This window comes from Loxodonta africana, chromosome 10, assembly GCF_030014295.1.
Source record: "Loxodonta africana isolate mLoxAfr1 chromosome 10, mLoxAfr1.hap2, whole genome shotgun sequence".
Taxonomy (NCBI): domain Eukaryota; kingdom Metazoa; phylum Chordata; class Mammalia; order Proboscidea; family Elephantidae; genus Loxodonta; species Loxodonta africana.
The window spans coordinates 110196478-110217539 of record NC_087351.1 but is presented as its reverse complement, the minus strand read 5'-3'; the positions used below and the strand labels follow the sequence as shown (position 1 = coordinate 110217539).

The 21062-nt window shown below is 47.4% G+C and overlaps 1 protein-coding gene across 5 annotated transcripts in view; it reads left to right on the top strand.

Annotated features, from left to right (window-relative positions):
• The window catches only part of TECPR2 (tectonin beta-propeller repeat containing 2), a 128933-nt gene extending 107871 nt beyond the window's left edge, over positions 1-21062 (top strand). The window contains exons 17-19 of one of the 5 annotated variants that reach the window (XM_064292945.1): positions 15641-15782; positions 16237-16386; positions 16756-21062. In XM_064292945.1, the coding sequence (XP_064149015.1) occupies positions 15641-15782; positions 16237-16386; positions 16756-16913 (450 nt within the window). In that variant the 3' untranslated portion in view covers positions 16914-21062. Of the gene's footprint in view, positions 1-7328; positions 8974-15640; positions 15783-16236; positions 16391-16755 lie in introns of those variants that run through there. The other 4 variants (XM_064292944.1, XM_003408859.4, XM_064292947.1 and 1 more) reach the window with 4 other exon arrangements.

The following is a 21062-nucleotide window of genomic DNA, read 5'->3' as shown; positions in this document are numbered from 1 at the left end:
AGAAAAAAAATCCTTTGAGGCTTTCTGTGAAGTTTTAAAGTTGTAAGGTGTTTATTATATATTACTGAGAAACAATACTTAAGTTATTTAAATCAAAGATTTTAAAGGTAAAAAACCTTAGTTTTTTCAAAACTGTGCTGCTTGTTTTTGACTCAGGAATCTTATTCTAATGAGTGGCCGAACCCTGTCTTCGAGGCAGATTACACAGAGAATATATTAACTCTTCAGCCCAGTAATCAAAGAAAATTTTCTTATTTTAACAGAGAGAAACCCAATTCTTTGTTTCCTAATGTTATTTGATACTAAAAGTTATTTAAAATCTCATAAATTCATCAAATTTTAGCCAGAGAGATAAAAACTTTGATTATATCAAATAAATTTCCTTTTTTATAAATCCTTAAAATTTTTGTACAGCTGTTCAAGTGGCAATAATGAACGTATTTATCAGCAGATCTGAAATACATGTGTGCATGTGTGTATGTGTATTATGTGTGTGTGTGTGTGTGTACATCATGGATTGAATTGTGTCCCCCCAAAATATATGGCAACTTGGTTAGGCCATGATTCCCAGTATTGTGTGGTTGTCCTCCATTTTATGATTTTCTCAGGTGTTACAAATCATCTCTGCCTGTGGTTAAAGAGGATTGGGGTGGGGTGTAGCCTGCATCACCTTTGATTTTACAAGAAATGAGAGGGAAGCAGGCAGAGAGTTGGGGACCTCATACCACCAAGAAAGCAGCACCAGGAGCAGAGCACATACTTTTTACCTGAGATTCCCGTGTGGAGAAGCTCCTAGTCCAGAAGAAGATGGATGACAAGAACCTTCTTCCAGAACTGACAGAGAGAAAGCCTTCCCTTGGGTCTGACACCTTGAATTTGGGCTTCTAGCCTACTACACTGTGAGAAAATAAATTTCTCTTTTTAAAAGCCATTTGCTTCTATTATTTCTGTTATAGCAGCACTGGATGACTAAGACTATACATGTATATGTATATATACCTGTATAGGAAACCCTGGTGGCGTAGTGGTTAAGTGTTACGGCTGCTAACCAAAGGATCAGCAGTTGAAATCCGTCAGGCGCTCCTTGGAAACTCTATGGGGCAGTTCTACTCTGTCCTTTAGGGTCGCTATGAGTCGGAATCAACTTGACGGCACTGGGTTTGGTTTTGGTTATATATACATATCTGTGGTATAAAAAGCAAAAGAGTATAACTTGGATATTAATATCAGTAAGTTACTTAAAGATCTTGTAAATTATTTTATGCTTATATACCATAAAATAATTACTGTCGAAGTAAAATTTTGTTTAAATAGTCTATATTTTTTTTCAAGGAAACCCTGGTAGCATAGTGGTTGAGAGTGATTAAGAGTTATGGCTCCTAACCAAAAGGTTGGCAGTTTGAATCCAGCAGGTGCTCCTTGGAAACCCTATGGAGCGGTTCTACTCTGTCCTATAGGGTAACCATGAGTCGGAACTGACTTGATGGCAACGGGTTTTTTAATTTTTATTCAAACCTTTTACCTTTTTTTTTACATTTTTTATGTATTGTACTTTAAGTGAAAGTTTACAAATAAGTCAGTCTCTCATGCAAAAATTTATGTACACCTTGCTATATACTCCTAGCTGCTCTCCCTCTAATGAGACAGTACACTCCTTCCCTCCACTCTTATTTTCGTGCCCATTCGGCCAGCTTCTGACCCCTTCTGCCTGCTCATCTCCCTTCCAGACAGGAGCTGCCCACATAGTCTCATGTGTCTACTTGGTCCAAGTGAGCTCACTCCTCACCAGTATCATTTTCTATCCCATAGTCCAGTCCAATCCCTGTCTGAAGAGTTGCGTTTGGGAATGGTTCCTGTCTTGTGCTAACAGTAAGTCTGGGGACTGTGACCTCCGGTGTCCTTCTAGTCTCAGTAAGACCATAAAGTCTGGTCTTTTTACGAGAACTTGGGGTCTGCATCCTACTGCTTTCCTGCTCCCGCAGGGGTTCTCTGCTGTGTTCCCTGTCAGGGCAGTCATCGGTTGTAGCCAGGCACCATCTAATTCTTCTGGTTTCAGGTCGATGTAGTCTCTGGTTTATGTGGCCCTTTCTGTCTCTTCAGCTCATAATTACCTCGTGTCCTTGGTGTTCCTCATTCTCCTTTGCTCCAGGTGGGTTGAGACCAATTGATGCATCTTAGATGGCCACTTGCTAGCGTTAAAAGACCCCAGACGCCACTCTCCAAAGTGGAATGCAGAATGTTTTCTTAATAGATTTTATTATGCCAATTGAGTTAGATGTCCCCTGAAACCATGGTCCCCGAACCCCTGCCACGTTGTACCGTTTCATTTTAAGTGTTTCTCATTGTAATTTCTATGTTTTGGCTTCTTAGAATTCCTCTATGAAAGAACTTGTTTACAATTCTTTAATGGTGGGGCTCCACCTAATTTCTGATAACTGTAGAAAGACTCAACTGCTTATCTGTCAGTTTGTCATACTGTGGTGGCTTGTGTGTTGCTGTGATGCTGGAAGCTATACCACTGGTATTTCAACCACCAGTAGGGTCACCCGTGGTGAACGGGTTTCAGTGGAGCTTCCAGGCTCAAACTGACTAGGAGGAAGGGCCTGGTGGTCTACTTCGGAAAAAATTGGCCAGTGAAAACCTTATGAATAGCAGTGGAACATTGTCTGATAAATAATGCCAGAAGATGAGGCCCTCAGGTTGGAAGACACTCAAAATACGACTGGGGAAGAGCTGCATCCTCAGAGTAGAGTCAACCTTAATGATGTGGATGGAGTTAAGCTCTTGCTGCTATACCATGACTTCATTTGCTGACATGGCATGACTCAAATTGAGAAGAAACAGCTGCAAACATCCATTAATAATCAGAACGTGGAATGTGTGAAGTACAAACCGAGGAAAATTGGAAGTTTTCAAAAACTGAAGCGGAATGTGTGAAAATGAGTATCTTAGGCCTTTGTGAGCTGAAATGGACTGGTATTGGCCATTTTGAATTGGACAATCATATGGTCTACTGTGCTGGGAATGACAGCTTGAAGAGGAATGTTGTTGCATTCATCATCAAAAAGAACATTTCAAGATCTATCCTGAAATACAGTGCTGTCAGTTGATAGGATACTATCCATATGCTTACAAAGAAGATCAGTTAATACAACTATTATTCAAATTTATTCACCAACCACTAAGGCCAAAGATGAAGAATTTGGAGATTTTTACCAACTTCTGTGGTCTGAAATTGATGGAACATGCAATTAAGATGCACTGATATTTACTGGTGATTGAAATGCAGAAGTTGGAAACAGAAGGATCAGCAGTTGGAAAATATGGCCTTGGTTATGGAAATGATACTGAAGAGTACATGATAGAGTTTTGTAAGACCAACAACATATTCATTGCAGATACCTTTTTCTCAGCAGCATAAGCAGCAGTTATATACATGGAACTACACAGGAATCAAATCGACTACATCTGTGGAAAGAGAATATGTAGAAGCTCAGTATTATCAGTCAGAACAAGGTCAGGGGCCAAATGCGGACCAGGCCATCAGTTGCTCACATGCAAGTTCAAGTTGAAGCTGAAGAAAATTAAAACAAGTTCACGAGATCCAAAGTAGGATCTTGAGTGTATCCCACCAAAATCTAAAGACTATCTCAAAAATAGATTTGATGCATTGAACACATATGACCAAAGACCAGACAAGTTCTGGGATATCAAGGACATCATACCTGAAGAAAACAAAAGGTCATTAAAAAGGCAGAAAAAAAAGAAAAAAACAAAATGGAAGTGCTCACTCGTCTATGCCAAGAAATTTGGAAGACATCTCCCTGGCCAACCAGCTGGAAGAGACCCGTATTTATTCCCATTCCAAAGAAAGGTGATCTAATAGAATACAGGAATTATCGAATGTCATAAATATCACAAAATTTTGCTGAGGATAATTCAAAAGTGTTGCAACAATATATCGGCAAGAAACTGCCAAAAATTCAAGCCAGATTCAGAAGAGCACAAGGAACGAGGGATATCTTGCTGATGTCTGATGTATCTTGGCTAAAAGCAAAGAATACCAGAAAGATATTTACCTGTGTTTTTTGACTGTGCAAAGCTATTCAATTGTATGGATCATAACAAATTATGGATTACATTGCGAAGAATGAGAATTCCTGAACACTTAACTGTGCTTATGAGTAACGTGTACCTACACCAAGGGGCAGTCATTCGAATACAACAAGCAGATACTGCATGGTTTAAAATTAGGGAAGGTGTGCATAAGGGTTGTATCCTTCACCACACTTATTTAGTCTGTATGATGAGCAAATACCCTGAGAAGATGGACTGTATGAAAAAGAACATGGCATCAGGATTGGAGGAAGACTCTTTAACAACCTCCACTATGCAAGTGACACAGCCTCACTTGCTGAAAGTGAATGGGGCTTGAGGTATGGATTACACGCCAACATAGAGAGAAGAAAAATTCTGGGCCAGTAGGCAACATCATGAAAAATGGAGAAAATATAGAAGTTGTCAAGTATTTATTTCATTTTTCTTGGATCCACAATCAGTGCCTGTGGAAGCTGCAGTCAAGTGACCTATTACACTGGGCAAATCTACTGCAAAAAACCTCTTTAAAGTGTTAAAAAGCAAAGATGTCACCCTGAGGACTAAAATGCACCTGACCTAAGCCATGGTATTTTCAACCACCTCATTTGCGTGCAAAAGCTGGACAGTGAATAAAGAAGACTGAAGAAGAATTAATGCCTTTGAATTATGGTATTGGCAAAGACTATTTAAAAAAAAAAAAATTTTTTTTTTTTTTTTTTTTTTAATTTAATATACCACAGACTGCCAGAAGAACAAACATGCCCATCTTGGAAGAAGTACAGTCAGAATGTTCCTTAGAAGTGAGGATGACAGGACTTTGTCTCACATGATTTGGACATGTTATCAGGAGGGATTAGTCTTTGGAGAAGGACATCATGCTTGGTAGAGGATCAGTGAAAGAGAGGAAGACCCTCAAGGAGATGGGTTGACACAGTGACTGCAGCAGTGAGCTCAGGCATAGCAATGCTTGTGAGGACGGAGCAGGACTGGACAGTGTTTTGTTCTGTTGTACATAGTTGTTAGCTGCCGATTGATAGCAGCTAACAACAACAGCAGGATACAGTTAGACTACATCTTATTTTCTTTTGTCTTAAAAGGTTTTCATTTACATGGGAGGGGCCTTTCAAAAGCTCCTTTGAATTTACATATCCTCAATAGCTGGGGGTAAAGGAGGTCTGATCCTACCTAGTCCTACTTATCTTTTGGCTCATGGTTAAAGACAAGAATTAATTATTTCAATTTATTTACATAATTTTAAGTTGGTCTAGGTATTTTGAAAGACAAAAGATAACCAAGCTCTTTCTCTTTTATTAATCTCTTGGTAAGCAGTTTTGCCTTTTCTTTATTACAGCCTTTACTTACCCAGCAAATACCAAAGCGCTTTAGCAAAAATGAACTTGTTGATTCTTGGAAATTACCCCTTATACTTAAATAACACATATTTCATATAATATCTAACTTAAATTATTTAGAAAAGTTTTACATTTAAGATTTGACATACTATAGAACATACAAATCTTTTTCAGAATAAATCACTTTCATTAGTTTCCTGGAAATATTTGGACTATTAAACTTGTATAAGTGCTTACTTATTGTTAAAACAGTGTACTTTCTTTGAGGAAATACTATAATAATACTGTTTGGAAGTAGGAAATTATTACATTTTCATAACCCTATCTTCTCTATGCTTTATAGGATCCTTTGGAGAAACAATGTAGAATAATTTGTCATGTTTTTTTTTTAAGGCCTTGCTATCTCAATCAGAAGTAACAGTTTATCCTTTTTTTTAGTGCATTTTTTAAATCTACCGATTTATGTTAAAGTTTCTCAAAATAGCTATTAGAACCTTGAGCACAATAAGCATATAAGACTGCCTTATAATGAGGAAAAAAACTAATAACTGCTGATCACATCTTTCTGAGACAGGACAAAAAAAAAAAAACACACAAGATAAAAATATTACATAAATTCATAGGTCTGTAAGGCCAGCTCAAAAACCAGGCTTATGCAGTACCACACAAAACAAATATATGGGACATTCTTTGGAATCTAATTTACTTTGCCAGCTAGAGATCTAGTCTTTTATTTTAAACATGCTAGTTTTTCTAATTGGAAAGTGCCCTCAGCATGCATAGTAGGACAGATTTTAAAGGGGCAGGTAGGAACAGGCCTTTGATATTATAGCTCTTTGTTTTATTAATTTGGATACAGTAACCTGCAGTGAAGCAATTCTGCTTTCTTGTTGTCTCTTAGAAGCTTCTTAACTCAGGAGCCTTCCTGTTCTAATTTTACTGTGCAGAAACATTAACTTAATTAGATGAGTGCCCCACAGTGGCCATTAGTCTTTTAAATTTCCCTAAGCACATGCTAGCAATCTAGATACAAGACCAAACTGGGGCCATAATGCTTGTTCACATAAGCTGTAGGAGTCTCATCAGGGGGTCCTGCTTCAGTCTTGGATGTGGCATTCCCCATATTACTTAAACTTGCAAGTATTAAAGACCTAAATGCACGCAGAAACCTTAGAATGCACCAGAAAGAAAAGGGAGTTGAGTAAAATGAACTGGCCACTAAACGGCAGCCCCACTGTGATGGTTAAGATTGTGTGTCAACTTGGCTGGCCATGATTCTCAGTGTTTTGGCAGTTGTATAATGTGATCACTTTCCTGTTGAAATTTGTATGTTATCACCTCCATGATGGACTCTGCTGAGTGGTACTGGTGGGGGTGGGGCCTGTGGCGGCTCACCACCCCCTCAGCCTTCATCTCTCCGCCTTCTGCCGCCAACTTCCTTTTCCTGCTCACCTTGCAAAGGTTGTTGCCTTGTTCTGGATCCAGCAGCTGTCTTTTGTCTGACCTCCGGTTCTTGGGACTTGAGCTAGCAGCTTACCTGTCCATTTCGGGTTTGCCGATCTTCACGGCCTGTGAACAAGAGTCCTGCTCCCTGACCTGCCTGTCTTGGGTTTGCCAGTCTCTGCAGCTGACTCAGTAGAAACCTTGCAGTCTTGCTGGCCGACCTGGGGGATCCCTCGACCGTCACAACCTGTGAGGGGGAGCCCTGCTGCCCAACCTGCTCACCCTGGATTCACCAGCTTCTGTGGCTCAGTGAATTAGGAAAGGACTCTATCCTGATCCAAGGACTTGGGACCTTCCAACCCCTACATCGCGTGAGCTGTTTTCCTAATATAAATATATATGTATTTATACACATTACTGGTTTTGCTTCTCTAGAGAACCCACCCTAAGGCACCCACCAAACTTAATTTGGCAGTGAACCCAGGAAGACACTGAGGAGACCGGCAGAAAATGAAAGGACAGTGAAAAGATCAGACAGTAAATCTCCCGAAGAGCCGTCTTTGCAACACAGTGGAAGCTCAAGATTCAAGAGGGCTTGCCTTAAATGGTCCCTGAGATTTTGAGGAGACGGTCTGCGAATAAGGGGCTCATGCTTGGTACCAGAGCAGCTGGATCCCCGAGAAATCGGGAAAGCAGAAGGTAATGCTCCTTTGAATCCTGTAACTGTACCAAAGAATGTCATAGAGCAACAACCCATACTCTGTTTAAAATAAAATCAAGAGATTTATTGAAAGTAAAGAGCTCAAACTGAGAAGAGATTGAATTCCACAGAGCGAAAACCAGCACTTCCAAATGGCAAAGCTACCGGGGACATTTTATAAGCGGAGAACAAAGAACCTAAAATACACTACTTGACTGGTAGTTACACTTAGATCATGGTGAGGTGAGGGGCAGTGAAGGGGGACTTCTGGTCGTGGAAGCTTGTAAGGCGGTTGGCTTAAAGTACACACCTGTCTTTCTTAGACTGATCATAGGAGAGTCCACTTAGCAAATCATCGCAATGACAACTTTTAGAAATAAAGGATTACTGCGAAAGGCCCTTTAAAATCATGTTTTTGGAGAGTACTGATACGGAGAATTGTGCTGAGTAGGTTAGTGTTTTTTGTGGCTCTGGGTTGACTTCAAGTGCCACCTAGACAAGTGGCGCCTCCTTGCTTGGAGCACAGGGTGCCTCCATCCCTCATGAGGCACTGTGAGGGTTAAAGGAGGGGTGCGTGCAACCTGATACGGTGTATCTGTGTGAGACAAAGGATTTGGCCTTTGTCTCAGGTTTCTGAAAATACCCTTCAAATTCTGGAGCAATCAAGATACCTTTGTTTTTCTAAAACAGCTGGCAACACTTAAACATGTGCAAATGAGCAGGGGCTTCACAGTCCCCACCCTGAGGCCTCAGGAGCAGAAGGGGAAGGGGCATGAATGCCGCTCCTCAGGTTCCCTGATTCATGGATGTGTCTTGGGCTCCGGTTATGCACATACATTGAGGCCCCAGTGACTAAGGGACCCTTACTCTTTTGGGGCTTCCTGGGTTGGTGAAAACATACCTGCTGGGAGGGAGGGCTCTGAAGACAGTGGAAGCCTCTTGCCTCAACCTCTCCCAGGCCTTGCCTGATGCTTCTCTTCACTTACATCCTTTCTGGTTATGATAAATGGATAACTAAGTGTAGGTAATAAAAACCAAAAAACTAAACCTGTTGCTGTCAAGTTCATTCCAACTCATAGTGACGCTATAGGGCAGAGTAGAGCTGCCCCATAGGGTTTCCAAAGACTGGCCAGTGGATTCCAACTGCTGACCTTTTGGTTCGCAGCCAAGCTCTTACCCACTATGTCACCGGGGCGCCAGTATAGGTAATAGTAGTCTCCATGAATTTTGTGAGCCGTTAACAAACCCACAAGGGCCGACGAGACTCTTAACTTAGCTCAGGGTGGCTAATTCGGAGAAAGGCTGTGTAGGCAGTCAGTTTGTGAAGACCCAGCTCTGGGTGGCTCAGTGAAAGAAAGGCTTCAGGAGCAGCCCATGAAGAAGGATAGACATTCTAGCTTGTGACCTAGCCCCAGAGGCCGGGTGGGGGCGGGGGGGGGAACGGCTGGTCTGAAGTGGGGGGGCGGGGGGGGGTTGTGTGAACTAGCCCTGGGTGGCAGGGATATTTTGACCTGGCTCAGGGTGGCCAGAGAGAGATCCAGACCCAATTGGTGGTTAGTGTCAGAGTGGAAGTGGCTGGCGAGGAGGATCATGAGATTTGGGAAGGTGAAGCCTGGATTCCTTTCCAGGTGGTAGTTGATTCATCGTGATCTTGGCCATGCAGTTAGTGATAAAGGTGGGGTTTGCCCACCCCACCCCTTTAGTAGTGCAGTTAGTGACAGTGCAGTATGTGTGATTCCAGCCTTGTAAAAACAACAAAATGCCGTTAAAAATGTAGAAGAAAATACAACAAAGATTACTATATTTGATCAAAGAATTGTGATTATAATATTCATTTCTGTTTTCCATATTTGTCTTTGATGGGCTGAACATTGCTTTTATAATCGGAGAAAATATATGTATTTCACAAAGACGCCTTCTTATGTGGGTCAGCTTGTAGCCCGTACAAATCTGAATGCTCGAAGTCCCCTTTTCCCCCCAGAACTTTATATCTGGAAGGAGAAATTGGAAAACACATCGTGTAGCCCCCTTATCCTCAGGTAGGGAAAATACAGCCTGGAGAATGCATGCTCCTGGGTCTCAGATGGTCAGCAGCCGTGCAAAGCCTTCAGTCCTCTGTGTGGAGGCCAGCCGGTCACAGGCTGTACTGGGCAGGGGCAGCTGTGCAGGTGTGTCCCAATGGGGGACTCCCACGGAACACCACAGAGACACACACCACGCACTGCTGAGTCTTCAAACAGATCCTTTTACCTGTGCTCACAGAGCAGGGCCAAGAGCCATGAGCAGCGGAGCGAGGGAGTACAAGGGACACTTCAGGCTAACGGAGCAGGGTGCACGAGGGGCTGCCAGGTTGGCCGGGCCAAGTCAGGGAGGCCTGGGGAAGTCCTTGTTATCTTGTCACAGTGGAGGGACGCTGAAAGTTTGAAGCAGGCTGAGCATCCCATGAGACACTGTTAGAAAGCACGTGCTGGGGGTGGTCGAGGAGGAGTGGAAGGAGACCACTCAGACCTGTGGCACATCCCCCGTGACCAGCCGTGAGGTCTGTTGTTCTTAGGTGCCATTGAGTTGGCTCCAACTTGTAGTGACAGGATGTATAACAGAATGAAACATTGCCCAGTCTGTGCCATCTTCACAATTATTGGTGTTTGAGTTCATTATTGCTGCTAACGTGTTATTCCATCTCATGGAGGTTTTTCCTCGTTTTCATTGAGTCCCTCCTTTACCAACCATGATGTTCTTTTCTAGCAATTGTCTAAAGTAGGAGCACCGAAGTCTCACCATCCTCGCTTCTAAGGAATATTCTGATTGTATTTCTTCTTCTAAGACTGATTTGTTTGTTCTTCTGGCAGTCCCCGGTAGGTTCAATATTCTTTGCCAACTCCACAGTTCAAATAAGTCAATATTTCTGTCTTCCTTTTTCATTGTCCAGCTTTCGCATGCATATGAGATGGTCTATGGCTTGGGTCAGGTACACCTTAGTCTTCAAAGTGGCATCTTAGCTTTTTAACACATAAAAGAGGTCTTTTGCAGCAGATCTGTCTGATGCAATGTGACTTTTGATTTCTTGACCGCTGCTTCCATGAGCATTGATTGTGGATCCAAGCAGAGTGAAGTCCTTGACAAATTCAGGTTTTCCTCCATTTATTATGATGCTGTTTATCTGTCCAGTTGTGAGGATTTTCATTTTCTTTATGTTCAGGTGTAATTCATATTGAAGGCTATAGTCTTTGACCTTCATCTGCAAGTGCTTGAAGTCGTCTTCACTCTTGGCAAGCAAGGTTGTGTCAATCTGCATATCACAGATTGTTAATGAGTCTTCCTTCAATCCTGATGCCACGTTCCTCTACATATAGTCTGGCTTCTCAGATTATTTGTTCATCATACAGATTGAATAATTAAAGTGAAGATACAACCCTGCCAAATACCTTTTCCAGTTCTGAACCATGCAGTGTCCCCTTATTCTGTTCAAGTGACTGCCCCTTGATCTATGTACAGTTTCTACATGAGCATAGTGAAGTGTTGTGGAATTCTCATTCTTTACACTGTTATCCATAACATTACAAAGGTCTTTTCCTGGGCAGGAGAAGGGAGAAATTTGATAGATCTGAAAGAAAGACATTTGTCAAAACGTGTTGGCCACTTGTGTGTTGGTGGGGGGGTGTCAAGTTGAATGAGAGGGGCAAGAAGGGGATAGAGAACTGGCAGTGGGTGGGTGGGGTTTAAGGAAGCCAACAGAAGGAAGAGAACATGGCTGGTGGCTGCAGGGTCACAGGGAAGTGCACTCAGGGGCCAGGTTGGGCTGTGTAGGGAAGAGGGGACACTGGCCCTGGGGTGCTACCACAAGAACCCAGGTGGGCTGGGGGCCGCTTGCATGTGGCCTTCCAGAGGTAACATGCTGTCAGAAAGAGGGCCTTGCACGAGGCCTTCCCTTAGCGGCTACTGTTTGATCAGCTGTCAGAGGCTCCTGGCCGAGTGTAGCCGGAATAAAGTTTCTGCTGTCCTCTCGTATCCTGGCAACGCAGGGCCCCACAGCCAGTCGTGCAGCCAGTGGGGACTGGTCTCAATGACAGGGTCGGGGGCAGCGGGCAGAGGCAGTAATCCAGACTGGCGTGGCAGCCCCACTCAAGAAGGATAGAGAGGGACAGCCGCCCAGGAAACCTACCCGAGTGTTTTCTTCAGCACATCTAGCCGAGGCTCGCTCTGCTGGGGACTGTCAGCGGTGCGGAGCAGGAGCCAGGGGAGCATTCCGCATCCAGAACCCAGCCTTGGCGCCTCACACTCTGAGCTCAACTGTTTTCCAACATTGTTTAGCAGTGGAACCCATTCAACAAATTAAATCTTGTTCTGATGTCAGTGTGTTTTAACAGCAAAGCTGCTCCTGAGACACTGCTGGGATGTCTCCTGCAGGGGGCGCAGGGCCCCCCAGGCTTGTTGGGAACCATTGTGCTGAATGTCAGAGGCCCAGAGGACAGTCCCCCGAGTCCCAGGGTCCGTGCGGGGGAACTCAGCATCCAGAGGAACCTCCCAGGGTACCTGGCCGAGGGGGAACCTGTCATGGGTCACACAGTGAATTGGGGCAGGTGTGGCCCGTGCCCAGGCTCCCTGACTCCTGGATCCCGCTCCTTCCAGCGTGTCTGCCTCACCCGCAGAACCGACTGCTGCTTTAAATGCAGGCCTGGTGTCCATGCCTTCTTAAATTTAGAAGGACTGGACCAGAAGCAGGAAGAGGGCTGCCACAGATGGGGAAGATGCCGAAGAACCAAAAAGACCCGGCAACAATCAGGAAGCACACCAAGCAGCCATTTGGTCAGGGCGGGCAAACGCACAACCCAGGCACCCCGACGACAGTAGTGGGGCTCGGTGGGGGTTCAGGCCTCAAGGAGTAGTGGAGCTCAGTCTGTGTCGGGTGGGAGGGAGGGAGGCAGCGTTGGAGGGAAAGGCAATCCTGAACACTTCCCCAGTCACTGCTGCCTTTTCCAGAGGCGGCCCCCCAAGTGGGATGTGGTAAACGCACCTTCTGCCCATGAAATGTCCCTGTGAGTTTGATCCCAGCTCATAAAAGGCCTATACCAAAGTGATTGTCCCCATAAACATGTCCTTGAGCTGGGAAGTTCTCAATATGTCTTTCCTTTCAGCCCAGGTTTACCCCCATTCTGGCAGCTCACCCAAACCCAGTGCCGTCGAGTCAATTCCGACTCATAGCGGCTCACAGTCTTGGAAAAACTGATAGAAAACCAATTCCGGGGAGAATAGGCTGATGGGGGTGGGGGTGATTTTTGCACAGTGTCCTTGCTGGAAGCTTCTGCTGGCGAAGGTACTCCCTGCGAGTCAGAGGCCACAGAACACGCTGGCCAGAGGGCCTGCCATAGCATAGGCCATTTATCTGCAGGGAACCAAGGTGGTTCCAGGGGGACCTAAGATGAGATGGTTGGATGACGTAAGAGTTAACAAGCACTGCATTTTACCTCAAAAACAAGCCTGTTTTGATTCCAGGAAACTGGCCCCAGTGGCCTGTTTCTAGCTTATCTAGGCAGAGCAGCACTTGGACTGCACCTTACAACTAAGATAGTCCCTGCCACTCCTGGGGGTGGGCGGGGCAGCCTCCCAGGCTGGGAGTCCTCTCCCACCCTAAAATTTGGACCTTAACTTGAGCTTCCTGTCTAGTCAAGATCTCAGTATATGAAACAAAACTCTGCCGAGAGGCCATAGACCCTGAAAGAGTATGGTTCATCCTGTGATACAGTGGTTTGGAGTAAACAAAATCTGGTCTCACTTGTTTTGACCTTGAGAACTTGGGATAGCAGTTTGGTTCTCCCCTCCTCTCACCCCTCATGAAGTCTTGTCAAGGGAAACTTTACCACCGAGAGGAGCCCTGCTCTGTCACTGTCAAAACAAGAGACATCATTGGGCACTCCCAGGTGGACTGTGCCTCCAGTGCAGAGGGTGGGGCTTGGGCTCCCTCAAATACCTTCCCAAAGGAGCTAGGGCCTGCTGCCCCCCTCCCTGCACCCTCCCTCCTCAGCTGTGGGTGAAGGTCCCTCCGCTGCTCCCCCCCACTCCCTCCCGCCTGTCTTAGTCATCTAATGCTGCTGTAACAAATACCACAAGTAGATGGCTTTAACAAAGAGAAGTTTATTCTCTCACAGTCTAGTAGGCTGCAAGTCCAAATTCAGGGCTCCAGCTCCAGGGGAAGGCTTTCTTTCTCTGTCCACTCTTGGGGAGGGTCCTTGTCATCAATCTTCTCCTGGTCTAGGAGCATCACGGCACAGAGACCTCAGGTCCAAAGAACACCCACCGCTGCCAGGTGTGCTTTCTTGATGGTATGAGGTCCTCCTATCTCTCTGCTGGATTCTCTCTTATATCTCAAAAGAGACTGACTGAAGACACAACCTAATCTTGTAGATTGAGTCCTGCTTTGTTAACTGCCTCTAATTCTGCCTCATTAATATAATAGATCTAGGATCTACAACACAGGAAAATCACATCAGATCACAAAATGGGGGACAACCACACAGTACTGGCAGTCATGGGCTAGCCAAGTTGATACATTTCAATCCATAACACCGCCTTCGCCGTGGGTAAAGGTCCCTCCACTGACGCCCTCCCTGCAGCCCCCTGCCTCAGCCGCGGGTGAAGGTCCCTCTCCTGACCCCCTCCCCACACACTCCCGCCTCAGCCACAGGTGAAGGGCCTTCCATTGCCCACAACAATGGCTTTTGTTGTGGTTTTAATTTTTTTAAACGTTTTATTTTGAGAAAACTTTAGACCAACAAAATGTGCATACGTTTCAGTAAACTCCCACAGAGCTTTCTCCTTGGCTGACCCGTCATTCACGTTTCATGTTTGCCATATGTCCAGGTATGGAACTGCAAGTATGCGCCTGCGTGTCTGCATCTGAGAGTGTTGCAGAGGCCTTCCTCTTGCCCCTGACCTGTTCCCATGTCCCCCTCAGAACAAGGCCCCTTCCCTTGTGTGCAGCACCCACAGTATTGTGGTCGGCCACAGAGCATCCAGGTCCAGCCGGGTGCAGCACTTGCATCTCAGCACCCCTGTGTGCCCTCCTACCACCCCATCACGGTTCCTCACAGCTGCGTGCTGCTTCTAGCTGCCCAGCAGCTGTCACATTTCTTTTCGTGTCTTTTTTGTTGCTGTTGCCACTGGATCAGCTCTGGCTCATGGCGACCCCGTGTTCAGCGCAGTGAAATGCTGCCCAATCCTGTGCCCCCTTCACGATCGTTGGTATCCTTGAGTCCATTGTTGTGTCCACTGTGTATTTTCAGTGCCTTCCAACCTAGGGGGCACATCTTCCAGCACTATATCAGACAACGTTCTGTTGTGATCTATAGAGTTTTTGTTGGCTGATTTCGAGAAGTTGATTGCCAGGCCTTTCTTCCTAGTCTTAGTCTGGCAGCTCCACTGAAACCTGTCCATCATGGGTGACGCTGATGGTGTTTGAAATATAGATGCCACAGCTTCCAGCATCACAGCAGCACGCAGGCCACCACAGATGAGTGGTGGAGTTTAATTTATAAAAGGGGATAATTGTTTGGAAGAATTGCATCTGCTACACTCACAAGTTAAGCTAGAATTAGAGAATAAATGAAACTTTCATACCAGAGATTCCAGTTTATAACCAGAATGACAAATGTCTTTTTCTTTCTCTTTAATCTGGAAGCATCTTCTCATGACTTATGATTTTGGGGAGTTTGGGATTGTTGTTTGATGGATCGTCCCTTAGTGTGGGTTCATCTGACATTTTGAGAATGATTTGATGACTGTCTTTCTTCTATGGGAGACCATGCTCTGAGGCCAGGGGCTGTGTCCTCTGTCTTCAGTTGTGCCCTCACCAGCTCTCACCCGGCCCACACCTGGCCCACACTTGGCCCTCACCTGGCCGCTGGCTCCTGCCCTTCCCTGAGTCAGCCTGACCATGGCACAGGCTCTGACATGTCCTCTGTCCTCCCAACTTCCATCTGTTCTTCCTTTCCCCACAAATATTATTACCCCACCACCTCCTTCCCTGAGGAAGATCCCTTCCTGCTTCCAGCCTGCTGGGGTCATCTTGGTCAGCGTCCACTCCAGTCCCAACGACCAGATGCTTTGGGCCATTGACAGCAAGTGGAACGTGCACGTCCGCACTGGGATCACCGAGGAGATGCCGGTGGGGACCGACTGGGAGCATGTGCCAGGTATAGACAGTGGCTCCCGCTGCCACTTTCCACCTGTGTCCAGGCAGCCCCGCATACGGCCAGTCAACACGGAGGCGCTTCGTGGTCACGTGGGGGTACCCCCCTCCCAGCATCGCTATCGGTAAAAGCAGCCTCATGGGCACATGGACGTGCTGACCCCGCCTCTCAGCACCACTGTTTCTACTTCTCTCCTAAGGCAGGTGACAAGTGGCCATGAACTCCTGTGGACCCGCCCCAGGCCCTCTCTGTGTTAGAACTTCAGCCTGGTCCTTGGAACCCTTCTGTGGGCTGGTGGTCCTTTGGCCTTCATGACCTTTGGCCTTCATGGCCCTGGGACCCTGCCCACAGGGCACTCTGTCCCCAGGCTCCTGCTCTGTCCCTTCCAGAGGGCGCTGGATGCCCCACAGCCCCCGTCCCCTGGGATACACAGGGGATGCACTGTGTCTGCCCACAGGGCTGCAGGCCTGTCAGCTGGCACTGAGCGTGAGGACTGTGTGGGCCCGCTGTCCTAATGGAGACCTCGCCCGGCGGTACGGTGTCACTGACAAGAACCCTGCTGGAGACTACTGGAAGAAAATTCCTGGAAACATGTCATGCGTCACAGGCAGGTGCCCGGGCATGGGGAGCGTGAGGCGCGAGGCTGCGATGTTCCTCTGGGGTTATCGGGGCCCCTGTGGAGGGTATGGGGGGCTCTGAAAAGTGGGCTCGTACTGCTCTACTGGCCTCCACCTCCCAGGATGAGGGCGGTCCCCTGCAGGAGCCCAGCCTAGGGTCACACCTGAGGGAGGGCATGTGAGGAGGCCAGGGCACTGGGCAGCCCTTTTTGAGGTGGAGAAACTGAGGCACAGATTGGGGAGTGGCCTGCCCAAGGTCCCCCAGCTAGAAAAGTCTGCTGTGGGCCAGGTCTCTGACCCCATCGAGCTCTGGCCCCAGGCCCGGTGACCTGAAGTGTGTGACAGCTCTTTCCCCGCAGTGACTGCTGCAGACGAGCTGTGGGCGGTCGGTCCACCAGGCTACCTCCTCCAGCGTCTGACAAAGACATTCAGCCATTCGCTCGGCACCCAGAAGGGCAGCCTGGCCACCGCCACGCCCCACCCCGAGGACTTTGAGGATGAGTGGGAGGTCATCTGAAGGGGTGCTGGCCAAAGCACTTGGGAAGGGGGCTGCGACTTCTGCAGGGGACTCGGCGGGGCTGAGCCACTCACACGGACGTGCTTCATCTGCCTCGTCTGGCCAGGCCGGCCACACTGCTGTCATCTGTTTGTCTCCATCTTGTCTAGAGCACACAGCCTCTGCCCAGTGGCCCCGGCACCTCTGGGCGGTAGCTGCTTCCCAGATGTGTGCACAACAGTCCCCGCATTCTGTAGACACATGCTTGTCGCGGGAGGTCCGGGTCCCACTGGGGGGGGGGTGGCGACAGGGGAGCCTCGCTGGGGCAGGGGAGGCCGTAGCTGGGGCCAGTGGGAGTGGAGGCGACACTCTCAGCACTGAATAGTTCCCACCCCAGGGGGCCCATTGCCTCCTGAATAGACAGGTTCTAGTACATTCCATGTTAGACTTCCACCTGGAGAGAGTGAGGTGCGGGGCTACACATGGATAAAGAACACACATCCATGTGTGCACACAGCACACAAGCCACACACACATTCACGCACTCCTCAGACACCACAAACAGCACCGGGCAGAGCAGGGCAGCCTTCTGGAGCCCATGCTTCCAAGTGACAACAATAAAGGCCAATGGATGCAAATGGAATATGTAAGTGTGCACATGTATGAAAGTGTATCCCCTCCCCGAGGCAGGGACAGTGTAGGGTCCGGTCAGGTGGGGGTGGCTGAGCGATGTTAGCTACTCCAGAAAGGTCTTAGCAAGCTCTTCAGAGTGACATTTAGCAACACTCCTGGTGGGCACCATGAAAACCACAAGCCCCCTCAGAGGATGAATCTACTCGTTATTGCCTTTTTTGTTTGTTGTATTAGAAACCTGTGTAAGATACCTCATCTTAAATCAGATCTTACAAATTTGGAGAGACGTGTATTTTCTGATACCAGTGGGAGGCCTTTTGACCTCCCTGGCTTGCCCTGAGCTGGTGCTGCCCGCGGCTGCAGCGTTGAGGGTGCACCTCCTGTGGCCTCGGCTCACAGGGTAGTCCCATATGCCGGCCGGCTCCATGTGCAAGCCCAGCACCTTCAGCGGGCGGTTCAGGCCAACAGCCTGGAACTTGGACCCGGTGCCTGCTGTGGCCGTGCCAGAGGCACTGGGCCTTGGGACCAGCCTGCAGTGCTCATCCCACTCTCTGGCATCTGAGCATGGGGACCGGCCAGCCAACCATGTGTCTGCCCCAATCCATGGCCCTGTCCCTCCAGCGAGCGCTGTTTTTAGCCAGCCTTTGGCCTGTAGCCCATCACTCAATACCTGTTTTCTATATGAATAGTGTGCCAGGGAGCCCCAGGCCACAGGAAAGCAACAGATATGTTCTCTGACAGGGCCTACCAGCTGGGAGGAGGAGTGGGTTTTCTAGGTCCAGTGAGGACAAGAGGCCGAAATCCCAGGTCTGTCTTCCACTCACTTTTGTACAAACAAGTTCAGTGATCAACAGGCAGCCGGCTAGGTTCTAGGTGCCGGCGGAGTTCTCCCAGCCCCGCGGGATGGTAGTAGAATCCCACCCAGGTCTGGTCTTTGTACACTTGTCATTCTGGCTTTGATTTTTAGTTGTGCTTTGACACAGTGCAACAGACTTTTTCAAACTAGCCAAGTCCGCTGTTTTGAGGAGGGGCCCTCAGCAGACACTGCTGAGGCTGGCGTCCCCTCCCACGCTGGGAGGGGTCTACCACTGATGTCTGCCCACCGCCCACTGCCAGGACTTGATGGCCAGCTTGGGGTGTGGTCACTCCAGAGCTGGCTCTGCCGCAGTAGCACATAGGGAGGACACCTGACTGAGACCGAGCGCTGGTTTTCTCCTCAGAGGCCTCAGGCCCTCTTTGAGGAGTTCACGCCCCTGGTTCAGTAAGTCTCCATCCAAGAAACAAAACTGAGTACCAGAAGTTCCCAGTGGGAAGATTAACACGCGAAAAAGACCACATAACAGCAGCGAGAGATAGTGGGCCCGGTACAGAGAAGTGGCTCAGCTTTAGGGAAGACGGAACACTTGAATCAATGAAGACATGTTTGACTAGGTACACGTAGGTGCCAAGACATCAGTCCTTTCAAGAAAGTTTCTAGGTTTCATTTCTTTTTAGTCAAAATCCGCACTGGGATTTTTTTGTTGGAGGGAGGCAGGAAGGAATTCATAGCACCCACAAACCTGCCCCCTTGACTGTGCCAGGCATGCCCTGGGCCTCACACGTGCAGCTTCTAGTTATCTCCCCACTGCGCCCTGCCCCACAAGGCTCTGAGGCTCAGTGACCTGCTCAAGGTCACAGGGAGCCCTGAGACTGGAGCCAGTTTCGTGGGACTACAGACCAGTGATGTTTGTTGCCACACGGCCTCCTATCAGCCCTGGGAAGAAGAAACAGGTGAGACTCACCCAGAGGGAGGACAGATAGGAGCCCTGTGGGGTCAGCATGTCAAGGATGACCTGGGCCCAGAACAGTCACAAGGACCAATGAGATAAAGCAGCACCACAGCTCTACCGAGACTCAGCATCATAAAACTGTTGCCGAGGCAACGGGGGAGCACAGTTTCCCTGCTTAGTTATTTGGACAGAAAAAATCAGTTGCTTGCTGTCCTCACACAGTATACCCAAATACATTCTAAGTGGATTTAAATACTAGAGGGTAAAGCAAAGTCAGGTCTGGTCTCTAGATGGCAAGCATTTTCTAAACTCTAGAGTTATTGGAAAAGCCACAGAGGAAAGTAAGTGTATAGACTTCGTTTCTTCAAAATGAAAAAATGCTGTAGATTAAAACCCCACGTAAACTCTAAAGGGAGAACAGTTACAACAAACGGACTTCAGCGTCGAGGATGTACCTTAAACGCGCGTCAACGTCAGCAGGGTCAGAGAAACACCGAGATGCATCTGGACAAAGGAGGTAAAAGTGCAGTTCCTGAAACAACAAAGGCTATCGGGTAATGAACTTGAGGCCCACAACTGAACGAGGGCAGGGCCGAGCTCCACACACAGGGACTGCTGGCTGACAACCCCACCTTTCTGGTGAAGGTAGCTGATGGTGCCTCCAAGGCCTTAAAGACACCCCAGCCAATGAGCCCCACTGCTGGCGGTCTCCCTTCAGAAATGCACCCTAAGTCAGGCTGGACGCAGTGCAGCCTTGTTTCTCGTAACACAAATTAGGATGTTTTCACCCTGACATTTCAGGGGGCCGTGGCGTTAACTCTGGCACATTCTGCTGATGAAATAGTATGCAGTTGTTAAAAAGCAACGTACCTGGTGGTAGAAATTTGCTGTCAGCCATCCCTTGCATAATGTTACTGTATCAGTGTTCACTTTCCTGGATACGGTCGTGATACTGTGGTTTGGAGATGGTATATGCGCAGAGAGAGCAGGAGAGGTGGTCACGCAGTGGTGCAGCGGCTCCAGGCACTCTTCCAACTACTGTAAGGTGGAGCATTTTTACGTTTCAAGAGGGGGCGCAGGGGGAGGCGGAGAGATACAAGCCCCTCAACAAGAAGCCGGGCACAGTGGTTGCCTGCATTCTGTATCTTTTTGTACCTTTTGAATTTTGAGCCAGGTATATGTATTATTTATTCTAAAAATAAATAAAATGTAAAATCTAAAAACTTTAGCCCTCTCTGCATGAACTCTTTATGCTATCAACAGTTGCAGAATTTCACAAACACACCAGAAATCATACTTGCAAACTGCTTTACAACATAGGAAATGTTCACTTACAGTAAGCTTGAAAATACTAAATTGTGAGCGATATGATCTCATGTATGTAAAAAACCACACATAGAAAACTTTATATGTAGAGAGAGAAAACTGGAGGACCATACACCAAAATGTCAGCAGGGGTTGTCTTGTGGGGCGGGATTATGGTGTTTGCTGCCTTTCAGCTTGATACTAGACGCTTCTTTAATGTGGGTCCCTGCCCCCAGGAGCTTTGGAGTGGGAATCCAGTGGGTAGTCTTTTTCCTGAGGGCTCTGCCCGCCTGCCCTGACAGCTGTTGCTAACCCCAGTGTTCTTCCATGAGCGTGAATGTTATCCAAAGTTTTTAAAAATCACTAGACAATCTTTCTGGAATGATGGAAATGTCCACCTTGATTGAGGGTGATGGTTGCGTGCTCGTAGACGTTTGTCATAACTCGTCAAATGACCCTTAAA